This window comes from Hyla sarda, chromosome 1, assembly GCF_029499605.1.
Source record: "Hyla sarda isolate aHylSar1 chromosome 1, aHylSar1.hap1, whole genome shotgun sequence".
In the NCBI taxonomy this organism is placed as follows: domain Eukaryota; kingdom Metazoa; phylum Chordata; class Amphibia; order Anura; family Hylidae; genus Hyla; species Hyla sarda.
In genome coordinates this window covers 10369255-10394132 of record NC_079189.1, presented here as the reverse complement: position 1 = coordinate 10394132, position 24878 = coordinate 10369255, and the positions used below count along the sequence as shown (strand labels likewise).

The 24878-nt window shown below is 46.3% G+C and overlaps 1 protein-coding gene across 8 annotated transcripts; it reads left to right on the top strand.

The window, feature by feature from the left end:
* Positions 1-23: 23 nt before the first annotated feature.
* LOC130301647 (zinc finger protein 391-like) lies at positions 24-24791 on the top strand. Of its 8 annotated transcripts, none has more exons than XM_056551642.1 (8): positions 24-489; positions 1425-6812; positions 14740-14876; positions 14966-15057; positions 17236-17311; positions 21177-21268; positions 21412-21523; positions 23215-24791. In XM_056551642.1, the coding sequence occupies exons 3-8, from the start codon at positions 14789-14791 to the stop codon at positions 24210-24212; spliced, it is 1458 nt and encodes a 485-aa protein (XP_056407617.1). In that variant the 5' UTR covers positions 24-489; positions 1425-6812; positions 14740-14788; the 3' UTR covers positions 24213-24791. The 8 variants fall into 8 exon arrangements, with proteins under 8 accessions (XP_056407617.1, XP_056407610.1, XP_056407634.1 ...); XM_056551635.1 differs by having other exon boundaries at positions 24-1263; positions 1409-6812; XM_056551659.1 differs by having other exon boundaries at positions 24-3791; positions 6612-6812.
* The last annotated feature ends 87 nt before the right edge of the window (positions 24792-24878 follow it).

Below are 24878 nucleotides of genomic sequence, written 5' to 3'. Positions count from 1 at the left end.
TTGGGTTGTGTGGAGATCTCTGCTCCTCAGTGTGTCACCCCTGTAGTAAGGTGATTACGTGAGGGGGAGGTTTGTTACAGTGTGTCACCCTAATAGTAAGGTGATCACATGAGGAGGAGGATTGTTATACTGTGTCACCCCAGTAGTAAGGTGATTACATAAGGAGGTTTGTTACAGTGTCACCCCAGTAGTAAGGTGATTACATGGGGAGGAGGTTTGTTACAGTGTGTCACCCCAGTAGTAAGGTGATTACATAAGGAGGTTTTTTACAGTGTGTCACCCCAGTAGTAAGGTGATTACATGAGGAGGTTTGTTACAGTGTGTCATCCCCAGTAGTAAGGAGATTAGATGAGGAGGAGGTTTGTTACAGTGTGTCATCCCCAGTAGTAAGGTGATTACATGAGGAGGTTTGTTACAGTGTGTCATCCCCATTAGTAAGGAGGTTTGTTACAGTGTGTCACCCCAATAGTAAGGAGATTACATGAGGAGGTTTGTTACAGTGTGTCACCCCAGTATTGAGGAGATTATATGAGGAGGAGGTTTGTTACAGTGTGTCACCCCAGTAGTAAGGAGATTACATGAGGGGGAGGTTTGTTACAGTGTGTCACCCCAGTAGTAAGGAGATTACATGAGGAGGAGGTTTGTTACAGTGTGTCACCCCAGTAGTAAGGTGATTACATGAGGACGAGGTTTGTTACAGTGTGTCACCCCAGTAGTAAGGAGTTTACATGAGGAGGGTTTATTTTTTACAGTGTGTGACCCCAGTATTAAGGAGATTACATGAGGAGGATTGTTACAGTGTGTCACCCCAGTAGTAAGGAGATTACATGAGGAGGGGGTTTGTTACAGTGTGTCAGCCCAGTAGTAAGGAGATTACATGAGGAGGAGGTTTGTTACAGTGTGTCATCCCAGTAGTAAGGTGATTACATGAGGAGGAGGTTTGTTCCAATGTGTCACCCCTGTAGTAAGGAGATTATATGAGGAGGAGGTTTGTTACAGTGTGTTACCCCAGTAAGGAGATTACATGAGGAGGAGGTTTGTTACAGTGTGTCACCTTAGTAGTAAGGTGATTACATGAGGAGGAGGTTTGTTACAGTGTGTCACCCCAGTATTAAGGAGATTACATGAGGAGGAGGTTTGTTACAGTGTGCCACCCCAGTATTAAGGAGATTACATGAGGAGGATTGTTACAGTGTGTCACCCCAGTAGTAAGGAGATTACATGAGGAGGGGGTTTGTTACAGTGTGTCAGCCCAGTAGTAAGGTGATTACATGAGGAGGAGGTTTGTTACAATGTGTCACCCCAGTAGTAAGGAGATTACATGAGGAGGTTTGTTACAGTGTGTCACCCCAGTAGTAAGATTACATGAGGAGGAGGTTTGTTACAGTGTGTCATCCCCAGTAGTAAGGTGATTACATGAGGAGGTTTGTTACAGTGTGTCATCCCCATTAGTAAGGAGGTTTGTTACAGTGTGTCACCCCAATAGTAAGGAGATTACATGAGGAGGAGGTTTGTTACAGTGTGTCACCCCAGTATTAAGGAGATTACATGAGGAGGAGGTTTGTTACAGTGTGTCACCCCAGTAGTAAGGAGATTACATGAGGAGGGTTTATTTTTTACAGTGTGTGACCCCAGTATTAAGGAGATTACATGAGGAGGATTGTTACAGTGTGTCACCCCAGTAGTAAGGAGATTACATGAGGAGGGGGTTTGTTACAGTGTGTCAGCCCAGTAGTAAGGAGATTACATGAGGAGGAGGTTTGTTACAGTGTGTCATCCCAGTAGTAAGGAGATTACATGAGGAGGGTTTATTTTTTACAGTGTGTGACCCCAGTATTAAGGAGATTACATGAGGAGGATTGTTACAGTGTGTCACCCCAGTAGTAAGGAGATTACATGAGGAGGGGGTTTGTTACAGTGTGTCAGCCCAGTAGTAAGGTGATTACATGAGGAGGTTTGTTACAGTGTGTCATCCCCATTAGTAAGGAGGTTTGTTACAGTGTGTCACCCCAATAGTAAGGAGATTACATGAGGAGGTTTGTTACAGTGTGTCACCCCAGTATTGAGGAGATTATATGAGGAGGAGGTTTGTTACAGTGTGTCACCCCAGTAGTAAGGAGATTACATGAGGGGGAGGTTTGTTACAGTGTGTCACCCCAGTAGTAAGGAGATTACATGAGGAGGAGGTTTGTTACAGTGTGTCAACCCAGTAGTAAGGTGATTACATGAGGACGAGGTTTGTTACAGTGTGTCACAACAGTAGTAAGGTGATTACATGAGGAGGATGTTTGTTACAGTGTGTCATCCACATTAGTAAGGAGATTAAATGAGGAGGAGGTTTGTTACAGTGTGTCACCCCAATAGTAAGGAGATTACATGAGGAGGAGGTTTGTTACAGTGTGTCACCCCAGTATTAAGGAGATTACATGAGGAGGAGGTTTGTTACAGTGTGTCACCCCAGTAGTAAGGAGATTACATGAGGAGGGTTTATTTTTTACAGTGTGTGACCCCAGTATTAATGAGATTACATGAGGAGGATTGTTACAGTGTGTCACCCCAGTAGTAAGGAGATTACATGAGGAGGGGGTTTGTTACAGTGTGTCAGCCCAGTAGTAAGGAGATTACATGAGGAGGAGGTTTGTTACAGTGTGTCATCCCAGTAGTAAGGTGATTACATGAGGAGGAGGTTTGTTCCAATGTGTCACCCCTGTAGTAAGGAGATTACATGAGGAGGAGGTTTGTTACAGTGTGTTACCCCAGTAAGGAGATTACATGAGGAGGAGGTTTGCTACAGTGTGTCACCCCAGTAGTAAGGAGATTATATGAGGAGGTTTGTTACAGTGTGTCACCTTAGTAGTAAGGTGATTACATGAGGAGGAGGTTTGTTACAGTGTGTCACCCCAGTATTAAGGAGATTACATGAGGAGGAGGTTTGTTACAGTGTGCCACCCCAGTATTAAGGAGATTACATGAGGAGGATTGTTACAGTGTGTCACCCCAGTAGTAAGGAGATTACATGAGGAGGGGGTTTGTTACAGTGTGTCACCCCAGTAGTAAGATTACATGAGGAGGAGGTTTGTTACAGTGTGCCACCCCAGTAGTAAGGAGATTACATGAGGAAGAGGTTTGTTACAGTGTGTCAGCCCAGTAGTAAGGTGATTACATGAGGAGGAGGTTTGTTACAATGTGTCACCCCAGTAGTAAGGAGATTACATGAGGAGGTTTGTTACAGTGTGTCACCCCAGTAGTAAGATTACATGAGGAGGAGGTTTGTTACAGTGTGTCATCCCCAGTAGTAAGGTGATTACATGAGGAGGTTTGTTACAGTGTGTCATCCCCATTAGTAAGGAGGTTTGTTACAGTGTGTCACCCCAGTATTAAGGAGATTACATGAGGAGGAGGTTTGTTACAGTGTGTCACCCCAGTAGTAAGGAGATTACATGAGGAGGGTTTATTTTTTACAGTGTGTGACCCCAGTATTAAGGAGATTACATGAGGAGGATTGTTACAGTGTGTCACCCCAGTAGTAAGGAGATTACATGAGGAGGGGGTTTGTTACAGTGTGTCAGCCCAGTAGTAAGGAGATTACATGAGGAGGAGGTTTGTTACAGTGTGTCATCCCAGTAGTAAGGTGATTACATGAGGAGGTTTGTTCCAATGTGTCACCCCTGTAGTAAGGAGATTACATAAGGAGGAGGTTTGTTACAGTGTGTTACCCCAGTAAGGAGATTACATGAGGAGGAGGTTTGCTACAGTGTGTCACCCCAGTAGTAAGGAGATTATATGAGGAGGTTTGTTACAGTGTGTCACCTCAGTAGTAAGGTGATTACATGAGGAGGAGGTTTGTTACAGTGTGTCACCCCAGTATTAAGGAGATTACATGAGGAGGAGGTTTGTTACAGTGTGCCACCCCAGTATTAAGGAGATTACATGAGGAGGATTGTTACAGTGTGTCACCCCAGTAGTAAGGAGATTACATGAGGAGGGGGTTTGTTACAGTGTGTCAGCCCAGTAGGAAGGTGATTACATGAGGAGGAGGTTTGTTACAATGTGTCACCCCAGTAGTAAGGAGATTACATGAGGAGGTTTGTTACAGTGTGTCACCCCAGTAGTAAGATTACATGAGGAGGAGGTTTGTTACAGTGTGTCACCACAGTAGTAAGGAGATTACATCAGGAGGAGGTTTGTTACAGTGTGTCATCCCAGTAGTAAAGTGATTACATGAGGAGGAGGTTTGTTACAGTGTGTCACCCCAGCAGTAAGGAGATTACATGATAAAGATTGTTACAGTGTGTCATCCCAGTAGTGAGATTACATGAGGAGGATTGTTACAGTGTGTCACCCCAGTAGTAAGGAAATTACATGAGGAGGAGGTTTGTTACAGTGTGTCACCCCAGTAGTAAGGAGATTACATGAGGAGGAGGTTTGTTACAGTGTTTCACCCCAGTAGTAAGGTGATTACATAAGGAGGTTCACCCCAGTAGTAAGGTGATTACATAAGGAGGTTTGTTACAGTGTGTCACCCCAGTAGTAAGGAGATTACATGATAAGGATTGTTACAGTGTGTCACCCCAGCAGTAAGGAAATTACATGAGGAGGAGGTTTGTTACAGTGTGTCACCCAGTAGTAAGGAGATTACATGAGGAGGAGGTTTGTTACAGTGTTTCACCCCAGTGGTAAGGTGATTACATAAGGAGGTTTGTTACAGTGTGTCACCCCAGTAGTAAGGAGATTACATGATGAGGATTGTTACAGTGTGTCACCCCAGTAGTAAGGAAATTACATGAGGAGGAGGTTTGTTACAGTGTGTCACCCCAGTAGTAATCAGATTACATGAGGAGGAGGTTTGTTACAGTGTGTCACCCAGTAGTAAGGAGATTACATGAGTAGGAGGCTTGTTACAGTGTTTCACCCTAGTAGTAAGGTGATTACATAAGGAGGATTGTTACAGTGTGTCACCCCAGTAGTAAGGAGATTACATGAGGAGGAGGATTGTTATAGTGTGTCACCCCAGTAGTAAGGAGATTACATGAGGAGGTTTGTTACAGTGTGTCACCCCAGTAGTAAGGAGATTACATGATAAGGATTGTTACAGTGTGTCACCCCAGTAGTAAGGAAATTACATGGGGAGGAGGTTTGTTACAGTGTGTCACCCAGTAGTAAGGAGATTACATAAGGAGGAGGTTTGTTACAGTGTTTCACCCCAGTGGTAAGGTGATTACATAAGGAGGTTTGTTACAGTGTGTCACCCCAGTAGTAAGGAGATTACATGATGAGGATTGTTACAGTGTGTCACCCCAGTAGTAAGGAAATTACATGAGGAGGAGGTTTGTTACAGTGTGTCACCCCAGTAGTAAGGAGATTACATGAGGAGGAGGTTTGTTACAGTGTGTCACCCAGTAGTAAGGAGATTACATGAGTAGGAGGCTTGTTACAGTGTTTCACCCTAGTAGTAAGGTGATTACATAAGGAGGATTGTTAGTGTGTCACCCCAGTAGTAAGGAGATTACATGAGGAGGAGGATTGTTATAGTGTGTCACCCCAGTAGTAAGGAGATTACATGAGGAGGTTTGTTACAGTGTGTCACCCCAGTAGTAAGGAGATTACATGAGGAGGAGGTTTGTTACAGTGTTTCACCCCAGTAGTAAGGTGATTACATAAGGAGGAGGTTTGTTACAGTGTGTCACCCCAGTAGTAAGGTGATTACATAAGGAGGTTCACCCCAGTAGTAAGGTGATTACATAAGGAGGTTCACCCCAGTAGTAAGGTGATTACGTAAGGAGGTTTGTTACAGTGTGTCACCCCAGTAGTAAGGAGATTACATGATAAGGATTGTTAGTGTGTCACCCCAGTAGTAAGGAAATTACATGAGGAGGTTTGTTACAGTGTTTCACCCCAGTAGTAAGGTGATTACATAAAGAGGTTTGTTACAGTGTGTCATCCCAGTAGTAAGGAGATTACATGAAGAGGAGGTTTGTTACAGTGTTTCACCCCAGTAGTAAGGTGATTACATAAGGAGGTTTGTTACAGTGTGTCACCCCAGTAGTAAGGAGATTACATGAGGAGGAGGTTTGTTACAGTGTGTCACCCCAGTAGTAAGGAAATTACATGAGGAGGAGGATTGTTACAGTGTGTCTCCCCAGTAGTAAGGAGATTACATGAGGAGGAGGTTTGTTACAGTGTGTCCCTCCAGTAGTAAGGTGATTACATAAGGAGGTTTGTTACAGTGTGTCACCCCAGTAGTAAGGAGATTACATGAGGAGGAGGTTTGTTACAGTGTGTCACCCCAGTAGTAAGGAAATTACATGAGGAGGAGGTTTGTTACAGTGTGTCACCCCAGTAGTAAGGAGATTACATGAGGAGGAGGTTTGTTACAGTGTGTCACCCCAGTAGTAAGGTGATTACATAAGGAGGTTTGTTACAGTGTGTCACCCCAGTAGTAAGGAGATTACACGAGGAGGAGGTTTGTTACAGTGTGTCACCCCAGTAGTAAGGAGATTACACGAGGAGGAGGTTTGTTACAGTGTGTCACCCCAGTAGTAAGGTGATTACATAAGGAGGTTTGTTACAGTGTGTCACCCCAGTAGTAAGGAGATTGATTATATGAGGAGGACACACAACAGAAGTTGCTGCTCGACCAGGACCTGCTCCGTGTATACTACATCATGGAGGTGCAGGACCTGTGATGATGTCATAATCATGTGACCAGTAGATGTTGGGGCGGAGCTCAGCAGGATAGAAGATATTTTGTCCAAATGACCTGTGAGGATTGTCATGTGACATGAGTGGGCGGAGCTCAGCCATAAGAGAAGGTAAGTGTTGATGAAGAACCTGTGAGGTTGATCATGTGACAGGAGTGGGCGGAGCTCAGCCTTAAGTGAAGATAAGTGGTGCTGAAGGACCTGTGAGGATGTTCATGTCAGAGGAGGGGGTTGGTGCTCAGCTTTAGGAGAACATAAGTGGTGAAGGACCTGTGCCGATGTCACGATCATGTGACTGGAGTGGGTGGAGTCTAGCTGCATAGAGGAGAAGAGGTGGTGAGTTTCTATGAGGAGTTTTTGTTTTATTGGGGGAGGTTTATCATTGCTTGTACAGTGGAAACGTTGCCCATAGCAACCAGATCGCTTCCTTCATTCCTCAGAGGTCTTTTCTAAAAATGAAAGAAGCGATCTGATTGGTTGCTATGGGCAACTTTTCCTCTGGACAGGTTTTGATCTCCCCCATTGTGTTGCTCGCAGTAACACCTGTCAAGGCCCAGTATAGGCAGCAGTAGATAGTGTCCGTCATGGAGGTGGGTATTGTGAGGGAGAAAGGAGCCGGCGAGAACAGATGAGAGGAGGGACAGGGATGATGAGGAGGACTATGATGTGGTGCTGGGGAGGGGACAGGGTCGGAGCAGGTGGGTAGTGGTGACAGGGTCGGAGCAGGTGGGTAGTGGTGACAGGGTCGGAGCAGGTGGGTAGTGGTGACAGGGTCCGAGCAGGTGGGTAGTGGTGACAGGGTCAGAGCAGGTGGGTAGTGGTGACAGGGTCGGAGCAGGTGGGTAGTGGTGACAGGGTCGGAGCAGGTGGGTAGTGGTGACAGGGTCGGAGCAGGTGGGTAGTGGTGACAGGGTCAGAGCAGGTGGGTAGTGGTGACAGGGTCGGAGCAGGTGGGTAGTGGTGACAGGGTCGGAGCAGGTGGGTAGTGGTGACAGGGTCGGAGCAGGTGGGTAGTGGTGACAGGGTCGGAGCAGGTGGGTAGTGGTGACAGGGTCAGAGCAGGTGGGTAGTGGTTTCAGGGTCAGAGCAGGTGGGTAGTGGTTTCAGGGTCAGAGCAGGTGGGTAGTGGTTTCAGGGTCAGAGCAGGTGGGTAGTGGTGACAGGGTCGGAGCAGGTGGGTAGTGGTGACAGGGTCGGAGCAGGTTGGGTAGTGGTGACAGGGTCGGAGCAGGTGGGTAGTGGTGACAGGGTCAGAGCAGGTGGGTAGTGGTTTCAGGGTCAGAGCAGGTGGGTAGTGGTTTCAGGGTCAGAGCAGGTGGGTAGTGGTTTCAGGGTCAGAGCAGGTGGGTAGTGGTGACAGGGTCAGAGCAGGTGGGTAGTGGTGACAGGGTCAGAGCAGGTGGGTAGTGGTGACAGGGTCAGAGCAGTTGGGTAGTGGTGACAGGGTCAGAGCAGTTGGGTAGTGGTGACAGGGTCAAAGCAGGTGGGTAGTGGTGACAGGGTCAGAGCAGGTGGGTAGTGGTGACAGGGTCAGAGCAGGTGGGTAGTGGTGACAGGGTCAGAGCAGGTGGGTAGTGGTGACAGGGTCAGAGCAGGTGGGTAGTGGTGACAGGGTCAGAGCAGTTGGGTAGTGGTGACAGGGTCAGAGCAGGTGGGTAGTGGTGACAGGGTCAGAGCAGGTGGGTAGTGGTGATAGGGTGAGAGCAGGTGGGTAGTGGTGACAGGGTCAGAGCAGGTGGGTAGTGGTGACACGGTCAGAGCAGGTGGGTAGTGGTGACAGGGTCAGAGCAGGTGGGTTGTGATGATAGGGTCAGAGCAGGTGGGTAGTGGTGATACGGTCAGAGCAGGTGGGTAGTGGTGATAGGGTCAGAGCAGGTGGGTAGTGGTGATAGGGTCAGAGCAGGTGGGTAGTGGTGATAGGGTCGGAGCAGGTGGGTAGTGGTGACAGGGTCGGAGCAGGTGGGTAGTGGTGACAGGGTCGGAGCAGGTGGGTAGTGGTGACACGGTCGGAGCAGGTGGGTAAAGGTGATATGGTCAGAGCAGGTGGGTAGTGGGGACAGGGTCAGAGCAGGTGGGTAGTGGGGACAGGGTCAGAGCAGGTGGGTAGTGGTGACAGGGTCACAGCAGGTGGGTAGTGGTGATATGGTCAGAGCAGGTGGGTAGTGGTGACAGGGTCAGAGCAGGTGGGTAGTGGTGACAGGGTCAGAGCAGGTGGGTAGTGGTGATAGGGTGAGAGCAGGTGGGTAGTGGTGACAGGGTCAGAGCAGGTGGGTAGTGGTGACACGGTCAGAGCAGGTGGGTAGTGGTGACAGGGTCAGAGCAGGTGGGTTGTGATGATAGGGTCAGAGCAGGTGGGTAGTGGTGATACTGTCAGAGCAGGTGGGTAGTGGTGATACGGTCAGAGCAGGTGGGTAGTGGTGATACGGTCAGAGCAGGTGGGTAGTGGTGACAGGGTCAGAGCAGGTGGGTAGTGGTGACAGGGTCAGAGCAGGTGGGTAGTGGTGATAGGGTCAGAGCAGGTGGGTAGTGGTGACAGGGTCGGAGCAGGTGGGTAGTGGTGATACGGTCAGAGCAGGTGGGTAGTGGTGATACGGTCAGAGCAGGTGGGTAGTGGTGATACGGTCAGAGCAGGTGGGTAGTGGTGATACGGTCAGAGCAGGTGGGTAGTGGTGATAGGGTCAGAGCAGGTGGGTAGTGGTGATAGGGTCAGAGCAGGTGGGTAGTGGTGACAGGGTCAGAGCAGGTGGGTAGTGGTGACAGGGTAAGAGCAGGTGGGTAGTGGTGACAGGGTCGGAGCAGGTGGGTAGTGGTGACAGGGTCGGAGCAGGTGGGTAGTGGTGACAGGGTCGGAGCCGGTGGGTAGTGGTGACAGGGTCAGAGCAGGTGGGTAGTGTTGACAGGGTCGGAGCAGGTGGGTAGTGGTGACAGGGTCGGAGCAGGTGGGTAGTGGTGACGGGGTCGGAGCAGGTGGGTAGTGGTGACGGGGTCGGAGCAGGTGGGTAGTGGTGACAGGGTCGGAGCAGGTGGGTAGTGGTGACAGGGTCGGAGCAGGTGGGTAGTGGTGACAGGGTCGGAGCAGGTGGGTAGTGGGGACAGGGTCGGAGCAGGTGGGTAGTGGGGCACGGTCAGAGCACGGCTGTCAGGCTGTGTACTTTCAGCTCTTTATGGTCCTCTACCAAGTTGTTGCAGTTGCTGCCGTTAGATCTGGTTGTCTCCACAACCTTAAAGGGGTATTCCAGAATTTTTTTTATTTGACTATGCTACAGTGGCTGTAAAGTTGGTGTAGTTCACAATATAGTGTCTGTACCTGTGTGTGACAGTTTTCTCACAATTCTTCTGTGATTTTCACCCCAATATTTATTTTTACCAGCATACAAAATGACTGTTGTCTTGGATTTTTCCCAGGTTGCAATGCGGCCGAGACCTGACTCACTAGTCAGCTGATGACAGGGAGCCTGTCTGCTTCAATGCGTGGAGGGATCAATCTGCAACTAATGCAACAGCTGTAGGCACCCTGATTGAAAACCACAGGTCTTTTGTTTCAATGGGTGAGGTGGCTGATGTGTGGGAGGGAGGAAATGGCATTGTGGGATTTGTAGTCAAAAAAACATTAGTCAAACAGGAAATACAAGTTCACAAAAAGCTAGCCCCAGTGTTATGGTAATCTCACAACATAGCCATTTATCCCCAAGACAAGTGCGGATCCTTCCTAAGCATGTCCATTACTGTCTGCCAGGTACCTACTAAAATCACCTTATGGTGGAGAACCCCTTTAAGGCAACTAATGGGATACTTCCATGTAGTACCTACCTGGTCACCATTAGTTCTCTGTGCAAGACAGGAACACCCTTTTTAAAGGGGTACTCCAGTGCTTACACATCTTATCCCCTATCCAAAGGATAGGGGATAAGATGCCTGATCGCGGGAATCCCGCAGCTGGGGACCCCCTGGATCATGCAGGCGGCACCCCGTTTGTAATCAGTCCCACGGTCGACCGCAGGGCCGGCGGCGTGTGACGTCACGCTCCGCCCCTCAATGCAAGCCTACGGGAGGGGGCGTGATAGCTATCACGCCCCCTCCCGTAGGCTTGCATTGAGGGGCGGAGCATGACGTCACACGGGGGCGGAGCGTGACGTCACACACCGCTGGCCCTGTGGTCGACCTTAATCAGACCCGGAATGAACACGCTCCGGGGACTGATTACAAACGGGGTGCCGAGTGCATGATAAGATGTGTAAGCACCGGAGAACCCCTTTAATCATGTGGCGGAGAGGGTGGCCCACTGCAGGCAGATGTCTGTATACAGCACAGTGCATGTCACAGTAGATACCTGGAGTAGTAACTAAGGTCAGGGCCAAAACATGTTTCCCGGCCAACCAGGTCAACATCCGGCAGAACGAGGCTCCACCCCCACGAGGACAGGCTGTAGTTTTCCATTGAGCGCTGATAACACTGATCAATGCTGAAGAGTTAAAGGGGTACTCCGCTGCTCAGCGAATGCTTAGAGCCGGCGCCGGGAGCTTGTGACATCATAGCCTCGCCCCTCATGATGTCACACCCTACCCCCTCAATGCAAGACTATGGGAGGGGGCGTGCCCCCTTTCCCGACAGACATGCCCCTTTTTCGGGCTTTCTCGGTAAAATGGAGAGTTAGTCAGGTTTTTCATTTCTGGCGCAGACAGAATTTCTGGTGCAATGCGCAAGTTTCTGGCGCACAACCCGACAAAACAAGTCGGGTTTACAATAGTAAATCAGGGCCAATGTGTCATTTTTACCGAAAAGTGTGCACTGCATGGAAAAGAACACCTTCCAATGCGGTCGATCGCCGCTTCTAAAGTTAAAAAAAATAAAAAAACATTCCCAGCAGCTGGGCTGAGCGTGACCACCGCGGTGTCCCGATCAGCTGTACGGACATGAGGAGGGTACCTACCTGTCTCCTCGTTGTCCGATTGCCAATCCATTGCTCCGTGCCTGAGATCCAGGCTGGAGGAGCAGAGCGCCGATAACACTGATCAGTGCTATTCTATGGCATAGCATTGATCAGTGTATGCAATCTAGGTATTGTATGTTTATAGTACCCTATGGGGTTCAAAATAGCGTATTTTTGGTCACTTTTTATACCATAAAATTTTTTATAAAAGGTGATCAAATAGTCCCCTGTATGCCGAAAAATAAAAAAAGTTATAGGGGTCAGAAGATGACATTTTTAAACGTATACATTTTCCTGCATGTAGTTATGATTTTTTCCAGAAGTGCGACAAAATCAAACCTATATAAGTAGGGGATCATTTTAATCGTATGGACCTACAGAATAATAAGGTGTCATTTTTACCGAAAAACACACTGCGTAGAAACGGAAGCCCCCAAAACCTACAACATAATTTTTTTTTTATTTTGTCCCACAAATGTTTTTTTGGGTTTCGCTGTAGATTTTTGGGTAAAATGGCTGATTACAAAGTAGAATTGGTGGCGCAAAAAACAAGCCATCATATGAGTCTGTAGGTGCAAAATTGAAAGGGTTATGATTTTTAAAAGGTGAGGAAGAAAAAACGAAAATGCAAAATACGGAAAAACGCTTGGTCCTTAACCCCTTAAGGACGCAGGACGTAAATGTACGTCCTGGTGAGGTGGTACTTAACGCACCAGGACGTACATTTATGTCCTGTGCATAACCGCGGGCATCGGAGTGATGCCTGTGTCATGCGCGGCTGATCCCGGCTGCTGATCGCAGCCAGGGACCCGCCGGCAATGGCCGATGCCCGCGATCTCCCGGGCGTCCGCCATTAACCCCTCAGGTGCCGGGATCAATACAGATCCCGGCATCTGCGGCAGTGCGCGATTTGAATGAATGATCGCATCGCCCGCAGGGCGGGGATCAGATCATTCAGAACGCTGCACGGAGGTCCCCTCTCCTTCCTCCGTGCGGCTCCCGGCGTCTCCTGCTCTGGTCTGTGATCGAGCAGACCAGAGCAGGAGATGACCGATAATACTGATCTGTTCTATGTCCTATACATAGAACAGATCAGTATTAGCAATCATGGTATTGCTATGAATAGTCCCCTATAGAGACTATTCAAGTGTAAAAAAAAATGTAAAAGTAAAAGTAAAAAAAAAGTGAAAATTCCCCTCCCCCAATAAAAAAGTAAAACGTCCGTTTTTTCCTATTTTACCCCCAAAAAGCGTAAAAAATAAATTTTATAGACATATTTGGTATCGCCGTGTGCGTAAATGTCCGAACTATTAAAATAAAATGTTAATGATCCCGTACAGTGAACAGCGTGAACGAAAAAAAAAAAAGTACAAAATTGCTACTTTTTTAATACATTTTATTAAAAAAATGTTTTATAAAAATGTATTAAAAGTTTTTTATATGCAAATGTGGTATCAAAAAAAAGTACAGATCATGGCGCAAAAAATGAGCCCCCATACCGCCGCTTATACGGAAAAATAAAAAAGTTAGAGGTCATCAAAATAAAGGGATTATAAACGTACTAATTTGGTTAAAAAGTTTGTGATTTTTTTTAAGCACAACAATAATATAAAAGTATATAATAATGGGTATCATTTTAATCGTATTGACCCTCAGAATAAAGAACACATGTCATTTTTACCATAAATTGTACGGCGTGAAAACAAAACCTTCCAAAATTAGCAAAATTGCGTTTTTCGTTTTAATTTCCCCACAAAAATAGTGTTTTTTGGTTGCGCCATACATTTTATGATATAATGAGTGATGTCATTACAAAGGACAACTGGTCGCGCAAAAAACAAGTCCACATACTAGTCTGTGGATGAAAATATAAAAGAGTTATGATTTTTAGAAGGCGAGGAGGAAAAAATGAAAACGTAAAAATGAAATTGTCTGAGTCCTTAAGGCCAAAATGGGCTGAGTCCTTAAGAGGTTAAGGCCCAAATGGACGGAGACCTTAAGGGGTTAAGATTTGACCTTTTTTGCCTTTTTTACTTCTTTGAAATCCTTCAGTTATTACCATTCTGCCACCTATAAAGGCCCCTGTGTGACATTTCCTTATGTTCTCTTTTGGATTTACTGCAGTTCAATCATCTAGTAAGTTGTCACGTATGGAGACTTGGGACAGAGAGGTTTCAAAATGTCATCCGCATACAAAGCACAAGTATGGGGATCACCAATATTTGAATTAAACTAACGTATATACTCGAGTATAAGCCGATTTTTCGTGCTGAAAACTCCCCCCTCGGCTTATACTCAATTGAACAAAAAAAATTTCTGGCTTAGCTTTGAGGGGATGGTCCGGGCCATCCATCTTCGGCCATCTATGCTGCAGGGACCATCTGGTGGGGAGGGTTAGTCGTTCCGGGCTGTCCATCTTCATCGGGAGGCCCTCTTCTCCGCTCCAGGCCAGCCCCGAACTAGTGACGCTTCATTGACGCCACCGCGGACGGACGTCCCTACGCATTGTCGTCAACGCAACATCACCAGTCCGTGGCCGGCCAGGAGCGGAGAAGAGGACCTCCCGGTGAAGGTGGACAGCCCGGAACGACTAACCCTCCCCACTGGACGGTCACCGCAGCATAGATGGCCGAAGATGGAAGGCCCGGACCAGCTCACCCTTTGTGGAGAGGTGAGTAGAAAACAAAAGGGGGGTCTGGATGATGACGAAGGCCGCAGTGGTCTTCAACCTGCGGACCTCCAGATGTTTCAAAACTACAACTCCCAGCATGCCCGGACAGCCGATGGAGGTGATAATGAAGGGGGTGTTAATGACAGGGGTCTGGATGATGATGGGGGGATGATATGAGGGGGATAATGTATTTCCCACCCTAGGCTTATAGTCGAGTCAATAACGTTTCCTAGGTTTTTGGGGTGAAATTAGGGGCCTTGGCTTATATTCGGAACGGCTAATACTTGAGTATATATGGTAAATCAAATAGTATGAGGGATAATGGGCTAAGCTGCTAGGTACAGGTTCAGGTTTAGCCACATTTACTGTAATTTCCCTAATTTTCTCATGAGTCTTTGTCTTTGGACCCGCTCTTTTATATCTATGTATTTTTGTAGGTGAGGTCTCCAGAACTGACCCCAGTAGGACGTCGCTGTCTATTTCTCCATGGAGGAGTGGGATCATGAAGAAGGACACAAGGATCTTTTCCTGGACGTAGTCATGATGGAGGATCACCGGCCCCTCACATCACAAGGTAAGAAGAGACATATATATAGATATCATCTAGTACCATAGAAATCTGTCCAGCAGATGATGTATTCATTCCCTGTGTGTTCCCCACAGATGAAGTCATTGATAGAAATCCACCCGAGAGGTGTCCCCGTCCTCTGTGTTCCCAGGACTGTCCAGAGGGAAATGTCCCAGAGAACCATCAGGTAGATGATGTTGAAGTCTTCCCAAAATATGACCATAAAGCAGTGGTTCTCAATCTTCTTTGCCTGAGTACCCCTTGACAGCTCATTCCCAAAAAATTGTACCTCCCATATTAGTGACATTTTGTAATGATTATAGTATAATTCATATGCTTTACTTTCCTCTATAACAGGCCCCTTGTTCCTCTCCCTATCTCCCCAATCCCCCAATTTTACTGGTGACATCTTGTCTAACCGGAGTTGTTTACTTTACTTTTCTTTTCTTCACTATCTGGCCTAGACTGCCATTAAAGGGGTATTCAGGGCAAAAACATCTTATCCCCTATCCAAAGGATAGAGGATAAGATATCTAATCACGGGGGCCCCGCTGCTGGGACCCCCGCTATCTCCCTGCAGCACCTGCGTTCTATGCGGGGCTGCGTATCCAGTTTCGGAAACCTCTGTGTTTCCGGAACTGGGGACGTGACGTCATGCCATGCCCTCTCCATTCATGTCTATGGGAGGGGGCGTGATGGCCATCACGCCCCCTCCCATAGACATGAATGGAGTGGGTGGGGCATTACGTCACGCCTCCATAGAATGCGGGTGCTGCAGGGAGATCGCAGGGGGTCCCCCGCGATCAAACATCTTATCCAGTATCCTTTGGATAGGGGATAAGATGGTTTTTGCCCAGAATACCCCTTTAAGATTTCACCCATACAAGACTTCTCCACAGAACCCAAACATTTTAGGCTTCTTTCTGCAGTACAATACCCAAATATTTACAGACTCCCCATGTTTGTCACACACAGGAACAGTACCCACTTTGCATCCCCATAAAGGTATACACCCAAAAGAGAACAATCGGGGTATAGACAACCCCTGTCAGAGTAGGTTAGTGAAGTGTTATGTAAACAACTCTACCCCAAAAATGCAAACACTATCACAAAAGTTATGCTCAAAAATCAAGAATCTTTATAAGACATATTACAAACAATTTATAAAAGCTATTAAAATAAATTTGGCCCCTATAACAACTTCTCTGAATTACATGACATGATACCGCTAGTGGGAGATGGATATATCATTCCATAATGGTCACACGCAGGAATATGCATAGCTAATACATAAAGACATAGAAATAGTCAAGTATTATGAAAGAGTAGTATAATAGCATAAGGAGATCCCAGTGTCTATGAGTCAAACAAGCCTTACCAGTCATGTAACAACCCCAACATATGTTTCGCTCACATAGGCTTCCTCAGGGGGAATCCTCATAGAGTTGTTAGGCCCCCTCTGTGCCCTCAAATATAGCTGTAGGCCCCCATATATAGTTGTAGGCCGCCATACTCTCCCACTTTGGTGCTCCACTGCTCCTCTGGTCTGGGGACCTATTGCTGTGGCTCATAACAGTCGGTCCCGGTCTGCAGGGGCAGTGGAGCAACAAAGCTGATTGTAGTTACTGCCCACAGCAGCCGGGTGCCCGCGCTTCCCCATTCCTGTCCTCCTCTCCGCTCCTCGGTACAGTGACATCAGCCTACCATTTCTTTCAAAGTGGTCCAGACCAGTAACCAGTGGCTGTGGCTGCCATTACTGATTTTTTTTTTTTTTTAAATGAACTGGTGCCAGAAAGTTCAACAGATTTGTCAATTACTTCTATTAAAAAATATTAATCTTTCCAGTACTTTTTAGGGTCTGAATACTGCAAAGGAAATTATTTTCTTTTTGGAACACAGAGCTCTCTGCTGACATTATGACCACAGTGCTCTCTGCTGACACCTCTGTCCATTTTAGGAACTGTCCAGAGCAGCATTTGTTTGCTATGGGGATTTTCTCCTACTCTGGACAGTTCTTAAAATGGACAGAGGTGTCAGCAGAGAGCACTGTGCTCGTGATGTCAGAGGAGAGCTCTGTGTTCCAAAAACAAAACCATTTCCTCTGTAGTATTCAGCAGCTAATAAGTACTGGAAGGTTTAAGATTTTTTAATAGAAGTAATTTACAAATCTGTTTAACTTTCTGCCACCAGTTGATTTAAAAAAATAAAATAAAATAAATGTTTGCCATGGGAGTACCCCTTTTAAGTACCCCCTGGAGAACTGCTAAGTACCCCTGGGAGTACTTGTACCCCCGGTTGAGAACCACTGCCATAAAGCAATTAAACTGAAGATGACCATTAAACATGTGTTTTCTTGTATGTTTAGGGTGAAAATCTTATTATAAAGGTTGAGGTTAAAGAAGAAGAAGAGGAGGAGACTGATTTCTGGGCCCATCAGCAGTGTAAGGAGGAGGCTTTCAATGGTTGTTAAAGTAAAACCGGATTAACACTTCATCTCCATGACAGCACCCTAAGAGTTACACGATTAGTCCTAGAAGGGACAGGAAAAACGCACAAGAGGTTAAAACCCCATCCCCTTAGGACCATCACCAGTGTTTTTTGCTGTTTCTAATAGGGACTGGCACAAGAGAGAACCTGTTATGGAATCCCTGAAGATAACAGAATTACCAGCAGTGGGAGAGAGTGGGGCTCAGGCTAGTATCTCTCTGTGGACGGTGATCTTAATCCCTCCTCCTGAATGTTTATCCATTGTCTCCCACTGGGGGGGTGGGTGTAATGGAGGTCACCCCCGACATCTCAGGAGTCTTGGTTGGTGTCTGACATCATGTGTGCGCCATCCACGCAGTTGCTTCCTCTATGACGTGCGCGCACATCCCTAAGACCGTTATGCATGGTGAGTCTTCCAGGGTCCCGTGTGTTTATTTCTGGTCTGCGTCACGCCCTGCCCTCTCAATGCAAGTCTATGGGAGGGGGCGTGACTGCTGTCACGCCCCCTCCCATAGAATTGCATTGAGGGGGCGGGGTGTGACATAATGAGGGGGTGAGGCTATGACATCACAAGCTCCCGGCTCTAGCGTTTGGAGCCTCCCACTGCGGTGGGGGGGGGGGGGGGGGTGTACGGGCGGTACTGGAGATCACCACCGACATCTCAGGAGTCTTGGTTGGTGTCTGACATCATGTGTGCGCCATCCACACAGTTGCTTCCTCTATGACGTGCGCACACATCCCTAAGACCGTTATGCATGGTGAGTCTTCCGGGGTCCCGTGTGTTTTTCTGGTCTGCGTCACGCCCTGCCCCCTCAATGCAAGTCTATGGGAGGGGGCGTGACGGCTGTCACGCCCCCTCCCATAGAATTGCATTGAGGGGGCGGGGTGTGACATCATGAGGGGGTGGGGCTGTGACATCAAGAGCTCCCGGCTCTAGCGTTCGGAGCCTCCCACTGCGGGGGGGTGGGGGGGTGTATGGGCATTACTGGAGGTCACCACCGACATCCCAGGAGTCTTGGTTGGTGTCTGACATCATGTGTGCGCCGTCCGCGCAGTTGCTTCCTCTACGACATGCGCGCACATCCCTAAGACCGTTATGCATGGTGAGTCTTCCGTGGTCCCTTGCGTTTAATTCTGGTCTTTCGCGCACATTTTCAAACCGCCTGACTGGTAAATATATTTAAGGAAGATGTTTTAAGTTAGGGGGTCACCTGTATTATGCCCAAATCTGAACCCTCCATATGGGATAAAGCAGAAACGAAAACCCAGGGTGCTGTGAGTATAATGCTGCATGCACGTTATGCTATTTCTATACCGAAATGCTTATGGGGGTTCTTTAGGTGCCCGAAAAGAAACCAGTCTCAGTGCACCTTTCACTTTGGCACAATATTTCGTGGTTCTTCAGGGGATTCAGGAGGGGTTCAAATTCAAGTTTTACCTCCAAGAAAATGTGTAAAACATTCCTCTTCCATCCTTCAAGGTAAAGCTGAAGAGTTTTCAAACTCCTAAAAGAAAGCTATACCTTCAGTTCCATCAGAAGAAGAACGAATCCCTATTCTTCCCTATTTCTACTGAGAAACAGTTTCAGAACAATTATCAACCTAAAACCTCTCAGTCGGTTTTTTGTACACAGAAGGTTCAAGGTGGAGTCTCTAAAACCCACAATACCGCTGATCAGAATGCGGCAATGTCTACAATAGATCTTCAATTCACATACTACCACATTCCAAACTGTACAAAATATCAAAACTAACTTGGGGTTTTTATGAATTTTATGAGACTCCACCATTTTCATGTGTACGACGTCCGAAATATGGCAGAAGTGATGGCGGCCCTACATTTACCAAACATTCACGTATTTCCTTATATAGACAATCTTCTGATTCGAACCATCAGTCCCTAACATAATACAGTGACCCCCCCCCCCCCCCCGACCTACGATGGCCCCGACATACGATCATTTCAGCATACGATCACTCTCCGAAGCCAACGCATGTGGAAGGCAGCATCAACATACGATGCTTTTGTATGTCGGGGGCCATCGCATAAACGGCTATGCGGCAGCGCAGACTTCTTCAGCTGCCACCGGATAGCCGTTTACAGTGCCCCGTGTGGTCCACTGACGATCACTTACCTGTCCTTGGGACTCCAGCGCGTCCTCTTCGGGATCCCCTGCATCGGCGGCGCTCCCCATCATCGTCATCACGTCGCTGCGCACGCCGTCCCGTCATCCAATAGGAGCGGCGTGCGTAGCGACGTGATGGCGGCGACGGAGAGCGAGGATGCCGGGGAAGCCGAGGCCTTGCCGGAGCGTCGGTGACACCCCGGGGTCGCGGCGACAGCGATGGAAGGCGACAATCCAGGGCAGCGGTGACTTTCCGGAGCGGCGGGGACAGGTGAGTACAACTTCCTATGCCAGTGGTCTTCAACCTGCAGACCTCCAGATGTTGCAAAACTACAACTCCCAGCATGCCCGGACAGCCAACGGCTGTCCGGGCATGCTGGGTGTTGTAGTTTTGCAACATCTGGAGGTCCGCAGGTTGTAGACCACTGTCCTATACTTTACATTGCACGGATCCCTCAACATACGATGGTTTCAACAAAAGATGGTCCATTTGGAACGGATTACCATCGTATGTTGAGGGACCACTGTATATGTTTAATAAAATTTATACCAATTTGATCGCTACACGCTTATTTTCATGGTTTCTTTGTTTAATCTTCTACTGATAGCAGACTACCCCCCCCATGTCTCTCAAACAAGGAATTTCCTTAATTTCTTGGAAAGAATAGCAAATATGGAAAAATCTTGCCTTACTTCGGAAAATCAAAAGGTGTTCCTGAGAACACGTGGGGTAGACATTCACGCCCTTCCTCCCACACCACTTCTCACAAGAGTAATTCAAAATTGAATAGGAAGGACAACCATAATCCTAGTATGTCCACTTTGGCCAAAAAGAGGTTGGTTCAGGGGCATTTGAAAAGCTGTCTATAGCTGATCTTACCTCTCAACAAGGATCTTCTGAGGCAGGATCCAGTTCGACATGCAGAATCCCAGAATTTTAATGTCTCTGCCTAGATCCTGGGAAGCCCAGACTTCTAAGTCAGAGACTCTAAGCAAAGGTCATAGAAACTCTACAAACGAGCCATAAACCAGTTACAGCAGCAAAACATATATATATATATATATATATATATATATATATATATATATATATATATATAATTTTATATATTTGTATCTTTTTGTGTTCTTTCATCCTCAGCAATAAGTAAACCTGATATTTCAAAAAAATAAGGATTTGCCTCAAGCAGGCCTTTAAAAAAAGGGCTGGAAGACAAACAATGTGAAGGTAAAAAATGTCGGCCCTTTCAGAAATAATAAGACTCCGAGCTTGCATCCCACAGGTGGACCCAGAGCTTCGCAGCTATCGAATTGAGCTTCAAATCTGGTGCCTAAGTGGGATCTAAACCTAGTTTTGTAAGGTCTTACTAAATTTTAATTTACACTTTACAACAACCATCAACAGTAGAACAAGAAAAACTATTTTTCTCGTACCTATCACAACAGATAGGCCATCTTTGACAATATTGGATGATCCCTCCTTAGTTGATATAAAACCACTACAGGTCTCAAGGAATTGAATTACCTGCAATAACCTAAGTTCAATGAAGGTGTAAATCCTAGGGTGCTGTCATGCAGGATTTATAGAAACCGTATTACCGGTAAGTCTTAACCAACTTTTTGAGGATCCCCTAGATACATCATTTTATCATCGCACGCAAACAATCTATTCCATCACTGTGTGTTCCCTACAGATGGAGTCATGGATAGAAATCCACCAGAGAGGTGGCCCTGTCCTCTGTATTCCCAGGACTGTCCAGAGGCAAATGTCCCAAAGAACCATCAGGTAGGTGAGGCTGATCCTATACCACATCTCTATAGGGGGTCCTGCAGTCATAGATGTGGGGATAGATTTGGGGGGGTCTTGATGTGTTAGATGTTTCCTCCTGTCTGCTGTATTGTAGTGAATTGTTCTATATGTCACATCAGGGGGGAGATTTGACTTATAATAAAGTGGAGGAGGAAGCAGAAGAAGAGAGAACGTGGGGCCATCACCTGTGTATGAGGGAAGTGAAGGAGGAAACTCCAGATGTTACCCCAGGTATGTAATAATTCCAGCAGGTGTTACCCCAGGTATGTAATAATGGATTTACATAGGAATTCAGAGGTTTCTTCAGGGGAGGCTCCACCTGAAATAACCTGGAGAGTGAGATCCTAGAGATGTGCGTATATGAACAAAGTAAACGGGTCACAGTTCACACATCAGTTGCAAAATAATTCCAAGCTCTCTGGCCTTCAACTAACATACCTGTCACCTAAAAGACTCAGCCTTCCCTTACATAGGTCCCCTGCTGCTTCGGCCTTTCCTTACATAACTCCCCCTGGTGGCCCAGCCTTCCTTTACATAACTCCCCCTGGTGGCCCAGCCTTCCTTTACATAACTCCCTCTGGTGGCCCAGCCTTGCTTTACATAACTTCCCCTGGTGGCCCAGCCTTCCTTTACATTGCTCCCCCTGGTGGCTCAGACTTCCTTTACATAGCTACCGCTGGTGGCTCGGCCTTTTCTTACTTAGTTGCTCCTGGTGCTCAGCCTTCCCTTACATAGCTCCCTCTGGTGACTCCTTTTAGCCTAATTTGGTTCAGGAAGGCATAGAGGGCTTGGAATGGGAGCCATACTTATGCCTTCTCGAGAGTCACAATATATGTACCATGCATTTGGAAGGTCTTTAGACCCTTTATCTTCTCTCACATTTTGTTATGCTACTCCTTGTGCTAAAATCAACAAAAATCAAGAGTTCATTGGATGTTTTTCCTCTAGATTGGAGAACATCTCAGAAGGTCAACCATCACAGGACAGTTGACATTCTGAAAGTTTCTCCTATTTGTTTTCAATATCTTTCGAAGCTCTGGCAGAGTGACCATTGGGTTCTTTGTCTTCTCTCTTGCCCAGGCCCTTCTCCCTGGTTACTTAGTTTAGTTGGACGACAGTTTGAGGAAAAATCCTGATTGTTCCTCTTTCTCCAGTGTAAGAATTATAGAGGCCACTTAGCTCTTGAGAACTTTCAGTACAGCAGAATTGTTTTTATTCCCTTCTCCAGATCTGTGCCTCCACACAACCCAGTGTCTGAGCTCAATGGGCAGTCCTTTCCCGCTCTTGGCTTGGTCTTTGTTCTAATATGTATTGTCAGCTGTGAGACCTTATATAAACAGGGCTTTGCCTTTCCAAACGGGAGGAGCCAAGCACTAAATTTCATGTATTATAGCCAAAGGTTTGAATACAGGTCACAAAGCATGCCTCGAAAAGAAGTCATTAGGGCCCCCTCCAGTCTATTGGTTCCTCATGGGCGGGGATATATGTAAATGCTGTTATAAACAGAAAAATCTCAGGTGAACATTCCCTATAGTCAAGGCCAGGAGTTACCTCAAAAAGAATGAATCTATAAAGTGGGGGATCATCTCCTCTTTTGTATTCTCTTCTGGGGTCAGGTGGACAAAAACTGCATCAGAACTTCGTGTGTTTCCAACCTAAGGGTGCGTTCACACGCTATTACTAGCAGCGGGTTTCCTGCTGTGAGTTACGCTACCATTTATTTAAATTAGTCCACATACAGTCCGCAATAGTGTCAGATTTGCGGACTGTCCGCTGACCCATTCAAATGAATGATAGCATAACTCACAGCGGGAAACCCGCTGCTGGTTACTAGCGTGTGAACGCACCCTAATAATATTTTATACATTTCTCTACTTTGTGGTTTAGGCCAAAAGTTTTATAATACATTTTTATCCCAACAGAGAATCTCAGTAGGAACCCTGAGGGAAATTTCATGTTATCCCTTAATTGTAAATTAGAAGATGAAGATATCATGCTCCGTTCCTCAGGAGAAGACCTCCTTATCCCTAATGTCCATCCAGAACTTCACAGTACAGATCTATCTCATAATAATCCCCCTGATCATGAGGAACCTTCTCCTGACCAACCACACATTGTTAACACAAGGAAAGATCCAATACATGGTAAAGGTTTTCATTGTGATGAATGTGGAGGACTTTTTAGAAAAAAATCAGCTCTTGTCACACACAAAAAGAGTCACACAAAGAAGCTGTATGTGTGTCCAGAATGTGGGCAACACTTCAACAAGAAAGCAAATCTTGTAATACATGTGAGAACTCACACAGGAGAGAAGCCATATTCATGTTCAGAATGTGGGAAATGGTTCACAAGTAAATCAGATCTTGGTAAACATGAGAGAATTCACACAGGAGAGAAGCCATATTCGTGTTCAGAATGTGGGAAATGTTTCATACAGAAATCACAGCTTGCTATACATGAGAGAAGTCACACAGGAGAGAAGCCATATTCATGTTCAGAATGTGGGAAGTGTTTTTTGCGGAAATCACATCTTGTTATACATGAGAGAGTTCACACAGGAGAGAGGCCATATTCATGTTCTGAATGTGGGAAGAGTTTTACAAGTACATCCGATCTTGGTAGACATGAGAAAGGACACTCCGGAGAGAAGCCATATTCATGTCCAGAATGTGGGAAATGTTTTGCACGTAAATCGTATCTTGTTACACACGAGAAAAGTCACACAGGCGAGAAGCCATATTCATGTTCAGAATGTGGAAAATGTTTTATACAGAAAGCACAGCTTGTTATACATGAGAGAACTCACACAGGAGAGAGGCCGTATTCATGTTCAGAATGTGGGAAAACTTTTGGAGATACATCACATCTTCTTAAACATGAGAAAATTCACACAAGAGACTTGCTGATATCCGTTATTTAACCCATGAATTGCTGTGATCATTACCGTTTATGGCATATGAAAAACTTCATATTTAAACCTAAGCAGAAGCTAAATCCAACATAAACTCTTGGTCAGCACACCCTGGGGTCATGTGACCTTCATAGGTAAATAACAGTAATATGTAATGTAATACTATTATGTGTCATGTAGTAGGGACTTAGCTGTTCAGTATTATTGGATGATTTATATGTTTGGTGGATTATTATGTATTACCTCCTATAAGTGATTGTATGTCATGTGTCATTTCAGTCCTGTGAGGATTAGACTTCTGGAATGTCACCAATAAACCTTAGACCAGGGTCGCACATAGAATTGTGGTCGGTATTTTTAAGCAAAACCAGGAATGGGTTCAAAACACAGAAAAATCTGCAAATTTTTAAATTCTAGTTTTTCTTGGTGTCGGTTTCTCTCCTGTTTTTGGCTAAGAAATTCTGAGTACAATCCTTTGATGAACCCGGCCTTTATAACTAAGAGGTGGTCACTGTGAGTCCTTGTCGAGATGGAGACGTTACTTGTAGGTAACAATAAAAAACACATGTTGCCTGTTTTTTTTCTTATTACTAAAATCATTTACCTCTTTATAGGCTTTAAGCCTGTGAGGCTGTATTTGTGCGAGGGGCGTATAGGAAGCATGCAGGGGGCGTG